Source organism: Arachis hypogaea, chromosome 4 (assembly GCF_003086295.3).
Source record: "Arachis hypogaea cultivar Tifrunner chromosome 4, arahy.Tifrunner.gnm2.J5K5, whole genome shotgun sequence".
NCBI lineage: Eukaryota > Viridiplantae > Streptophyta > Magnoliopsida > Fabales > Fabaceae > Arachis > Arachis hypogaea.
In genome coordinates, this window is record NC_092039.1 from 112,749,785 (window position 1) to 112,755,776 (window position 5,992).

The 5,992-nt window shown below is 31.9% G+C and overlaps 1 protein-coding gene and 1 non-coding gene across 2 annotated transcripts; both read left to right on the forward strand.

The window, feature by feature from the left end:
* The first annotated feature begins 990 nt into the window (after positions 1-990).
* On the forward strand, positions 991-3,560 carry LOC112797325 (uncharacterized). Its single transcript, XM_025840196.3, has 2 exons — positions 991-1,178; positions 3,026-3,560. The coding sequence occupies exon 2, from the start codon at positions 3,034-3,036 to the stop codon at positions 3,205-3,207; it is 174 nt and encodes a 57-aa protein (XP_025695981.1). The 5' UTR covers positions 991-1,178; positions 3,026-3,033; the 3' UTR covers positions 3,208-3,560.
* A 970-nt stretch (positions 3,561-4,530) lies between these two features.
* Positions 4,531-4,614, forward strand: TRNAL-CAA (transfer RNA leucine (anticodon CAA)). The gene has a single exon. It is a non-coding gene; the product is annotated as a tRNA-Leu (tRNA).
* Positions 4,615-5,992: the final 1,378 nt, after the last annotated feature.

Genomic DNA, 5,992 nt, shown 5'->3' on the forward strand with positions numbered 1-5,992 from the left:
TATAAAATAAGAAATATAATTAGATAAATCTAGTAATAATATTTACCACGATTTTAATATAAGAATGATTAATATATTACTAATATTATATGCTGTAGTATATATATATATATATATATATATATATATATATATATATATATATATATATATATATAAAAGAAAGAGAGAAATATTCGTAAAAAGAGAGTATTGATTTATTTATTATTTTTAACTGTATGTATTACTTCATATCAAAATTTTATTTATAGGCATACACATGGGCATTATTTTCAAACATTATTTAATATGATTCTCCTTAAAAATCTAAGACTTGTGAAACATGGACATACACCTCATGCAATCTTATCACAACAAAAACATCTCATTCTGCCGTCGCACATCGCAGTTGCGCCAACACCCCACACCACTGCCTCACACAATTAAGGTCTCTCTCTCTCGTTGGGCTTTAGTGTATCTGTAATTTTTGAAGCCATGATTTCTAAGCATATTTTATAGAGTATTTATTGGGATTGACTGTTTAGAAATCATGCTTTTGTAATTTGCTCATTACGAACATGTTTATATTGACCTTCTTCAATAATTTTAATTTATGAAAGAGAAATAAGTAGACAAAAAATAGAATAGAAATTACCAGGGTTCTGAAACCGGACCGAACCGGTCCAACCGGGAACCTGAAGGCTTTGCGGTTCGGTCCAGCAAGAGAAGCCGCTAGTTTAAAAATTAAAAATTGCTTAAAATCGTTGAACCGGTCGGTCGGATCGAACCGGTACCGGCCGGTTTTATGAAACGGCATCGTTTTTGCATTTTGTTTCAAAAAAGAAAGAGCCAGGTTCTCGTCCTCAGTCACCTGAAGGCTGAAACCCTTGCCTTCCTCTCGAGCCCCATTCCTGATTCCTCAGTCTCATACATAATCTCATTATTTCTGTCCAACACAACCCTAGTCTCATCGCGCCGCCGTTGGTCTCACCGTCGCCGCCTGGTTCGTCGAGGTCGTTCGCCAATCCTCCTGTTTCGTCGTGCTCGAAGGCCCTTCCATTCCCCCAACCCCAGCGTCTTCAGGTCCTGCTCCGCCGTCGTCCCTCTGTCGTGTTCGTCGCTAGCTCCCCGTCGTCCGTCGCCAGGTTCCCGTCGTCTGTGGCTCTCCCTCAAATCTCTGGTCACTGCCGTCGCTGAAGGTAATGCCTCGGATGCTCCGTCAGTGCTCGGTGCTTTTCCTTGGTTGATTGGCCTTGCTCACTGCTTGATAATAAATTTTAACTCTGTTACTGGCTTGTTCTTGTTTGTTCTGGGTTGATTAACTGTTACTGGCTTGTTCTTGTTTGTTCTGGATTGATTTACTGGCTTGTTCTTGTTTGTTCTGGATTGATTATTACTTATTGATACCGATAAATTGTTACTGGTTTGTTCGTGCTTTTACTTTTTTCTGTTAAATTTTGTTAAAGTTTCTTGATGATAAATTTTATGCTCATTGCCTAAAGGAATACTTGTAATTTAAGTTGGTGCTTAATACTCTTATTGTATCACATAGCTCACTACTAGTGCCTGCTGTTCGTGTTTGTTTTTCAGTTCAGAAATTATCAAATTATATTGATTATTGAAATTGAATGGCTCTGCTCACTACTGCTATGCTGTGTTGTACTCTGGTTTGTGTCTTCTTCGCTCCTGTGCTGTGTTTTTTTTTGGCTCTCTGCTGTTCACTGCTGAGCTTTTTTGTGTTTAATTAAGTCAATTAAAATTATGCTTTGGGCTTAATTGTGCTTAGATTGTTAAGTTAGTTAATTCAGCATACATTCTGCTGTGCTGTTGTTGTGCTGATGTTTTTTGTTTTGTGATTTCTCTGCGTAGTGATGTGCTGCTGAAAACTGAATTGCTGCTGTTTTGTGTGTTTTACTGTTTTGTGATTTAATTATGCTTAGATGGTGACTGTCTTCATGATTAGTTATTTCAGTTATGTAGGATTTTGTGATTTCTTTGCATAGTTATGTGCTGCTGGAGATTGAATTGCTGCTGTTTTGTGTTTGTGTTTTACTGTTTTGCGACTTAATTATGCCTAGATGGTGACTGTCTTCATGATTTATTGATTTCAGTTATGTAGGATTTTGTGTTTTTTTTGCATAGTGATGTGCTGCTGGAGACTGGATTGCTGCTGTTTTGTTTTTGTGTTTGTGTTTTACTGTTTTTGTGACTTAGTTATGCATACATGGTGATTGTCTTCATGATTTATTGATTTAGTTATATAGTGTTTTGTGATTTCTTTGCGTAGTGATGTGCTGCTGGAGATTGAATTGCAGCTGTTTTGTTTTTGTGTTTCAATTTTGAGTTTGTACTTAAATAAGTTCATAAGACTTTGGTTGATGACATTTGTGTAGTGTTTAGAAGACATCTTAAGATTTATATTAGACTAGAATTATGTTTTAGAATATTTATTTATAATTTATTTATTATTTTATTATAACGGTTTTTCCGGTTAGACCACGAATAAACCGGTTGGACCAGTGAATCAGTGACTAGAGCAGTTCGATGACCGGTTCGGTTTTCAGAACATTGAAAATTACCGATTGCCTCTGTGTTTGATGGAAACAGAATCAAATTCATGATATTCCCCGCAAAACACTCAGATTTGATGTGATATCTATTATCTTGTGGAACTCATTATCTATTGTACATTGATTTCATAGGAAATTATTGTATTTAAAGGTATTATGTTGCTACTGTATCAAATTTCCAAAGTGTGCTTCTTGAGTTAGGGTCTTTGAGGGAAAGAAAGGACCTGAAGATAAAATAGACTTTACCAAATGTGTGCATTATTAATTATTTCACCTTTCAATCATATAATTACAAGCTTCTTTTTGGATTATCATTCACATGGTAGGTGTAAAAGATAGTTGTTTTTTATTGACGTGACGAGATATAACTAAATGCAAGTGTGAATCTGTTTTATATTTCATTAAAATCAACTTCTTATTTTTAATTGTTGAAGAGGAGGGAAAAAAACTGAAGTAAATGGTTTCGTTGTGTTTAGAGTAAGGAATGGGGGACAAGAAGAAGAAGGCTCAAATGTTTGTAAAACTAGTGTCTGCTGCTGGGACTGGATTTTTCTATGTGAAGAGGAAGCCAAGGCAGTTCACAGAGAAGCTCGAGTTTCGCAAGTATGATCCAAGGGTTAACCGCCATGTTCTCTTTACAGAGGCTAAGATGAAGTGATACACCACCTTTCAGTTTCATTTCGATTATCATGGCTCCATTCTTGTAGCTGGAACAATTTTAGTACTGTTTTCTTTGAAACAGTGAGTTTGAATCATGCAATCTGTGTTTTTTACTTCTCTGCCTTGTGTACATTTTCCTTAACTTTTTGAAGGTCTAGGATTTGATATTATCTTCTAGTTTGATGTTTGAATCTTGTTCAATGGTGATGGATTTATTCTCCCATTTTCTTTAAGAAGACAAACATGTAAAATCAGAGAATCTAGTGCTACTTCTATGCAGTTCTTGTGGTTTTGAACACAAATAGCACTGAGTATACTGTGCAAAGAAAATGAATGATTTGCTTACCGGAATAGTTAAATTTTCTTACTGAATCCGTTAATAACTGTAACGGTGTACTTAATAGTTAATAGTAATACTTACCTATCAGCATATTCAAGTTAACTATGTCTGCTTTACATTTGTTTTAGGTACTGTGGTACTTTGTGCCAAAATTGTTTTCTTTGTCCTTCATAGTCCAATATTGTGATTGCAAATTTCAATTTAGTGTTGACGCTAATCACTATTGTGTTAAAAGTGATGTTCCGAAGTATCTAAACATGATTAAAATGTATAATTTTCATTAAAAAAAAAAAACTAGTAGGGGTGCCTAGTATTGAATTGAGTTAGAGTAATAGAATGGAATTTTTAATCAAATTTGTGTTTCACAAATTTTAATTATCAAATTACTTCTTTTTTTTATTTGTTAGACAAATTAATTTTTACGCCAAGTTTTTTTTTATTACATGTTCATACATTTAATCAAATTCTCCTCTAAACAAGTAAGTTTTGTCAACTTGTAACAGAAGACTTAGAACAAGAAAATTGATTTGTTTAATAAAATAAATAGTGATGCCTTATTTGGTAATTAAAATTTATAGAAAATTAAAATGTCCAAACAAAAATTCATTAAAGAGTGATTTGGCGTATTGCTCGAGGTTATTTATCAAGTACTAGATTAATAAGAGGAGTGTTAATTGGAAAACAATAAATAAAGTGCAATGTTGTGCATAAACAGACAAAATATAACACATTAATAATCGTTATCTTTGGCATGATAAATAATTGACTTGGTGTATCCATTCTTCATCTTATCTGTCAGTATCCAATATTTTCTTTTTATTTTCCCTCCAAATAATACGATCACAAGAAACGAATACATAACCTTTTAAAAACATGTACAATTGTATACACATGATAGATGGTTGAGGACGGAAGAAAAATAAACTAAAAAAGAATTGAATAGGTATTTATAAAAAAAAATCGAGAAATCATTAACAAGAAGTCAGGATGGCCGAGTGGTCTAAGGCGCCAGACTCAAGTTCTGGTCTTCGAAAGGGGGCGTGGGTTCAAATCCCACTTCTGACATATTTTAACAACACGTCAAATTTTTTTCCTTCCGCGTTTTTTTTTTTGGACATCCCTTTTGGGTCGTTAACACCTCCTCAATCTTAATTGTATGGTGTACGGATATATTGGGCTTACACTTATCCTTTTTTAATTTAATATTACTCTACGATCTGTTGAATTGGACTTAATTTTAGCCCAGATTTTAACCGTCTGCTCGCATCATTCTCATTTTCCGTTCTTGTTGACATTATGCTATCAATAACCAGCAGGAGAAGAAGAGTTGTGGAAAGTCAATATTGTTTGAAGTCGGGGGAAAAAATATTAGCACAAAATATGCAGCAATCTTTTTTCTCCTAGCATAAAACAGCCATCAAATGAGACTATAATTTTGTACAATCAATCATAATGAGACTATAATTTTGTATTTTTTTTTGAATGTCAAAATAGATTTCTTATCTTGGGACATTTTACTCCCATGATACGTGTATGATTAATAAGAATTAATATTTTAAATTTAGGCATTTATTTTAAAAAATATGAATCTCTCTCTCTCTCTCTCTCTATATATATATATATATATATATATATATATATATATATATATATATATATATATATATATATTTGCACCTAACCTCTATAATAAAATAGAACAATTATATTAATCATTACATTAATATAAAATATAATATTTGACTATTTTTTAATTTAATTTAAATACAAACATTTTCAAATATAGATCGATGCATTTCATTACAACTCTTTTTTAAAAAACTCTTGAGCCTCGCGCTCAAACACTATGAAAGAGACCACATCAGTCTCGTCAAAACTTAAGGTGTATTTTGCACCTATATAAATGTATATGTAGATTAAAGAAATTCAATAATGCGTCGAATCAGTAAATATATCTCGAGGTGGTATTTGATGGATGTGGTGCATTATAAATTATTGTGGCAAAAAATAATCGTATTGTAATAAAATTAGACGGAAAAAAATTTTGAATAACAACAAATATCAAATTATTAAAAGAATAATCATGGAATAACTACATAAAAAAATATACAAAATTATAACTTGTACTTTAACAGATCAATTTCGATAAAAAAATAAAAAATACATTCTTATTCTATGAAATAGTCAAGAAAGAATAACAAATTAAGAAAAACGCTTTAATTCTGAAACTTAAACTCATGAACCACACAAAAAAAAACACTATATATAATCATTAGTAGCATGAAATTAATTATAGAAATTAATTATTGAATTATTGATTTCAATATCAATTTACCATTATTAACGTTAGTATTATATTTATGGAAATTAGAATTATAAATTTATGTTTAATCTTTTATTATTGATATTAATATCAATTTTCCACTATCAACGTTAGTATCGT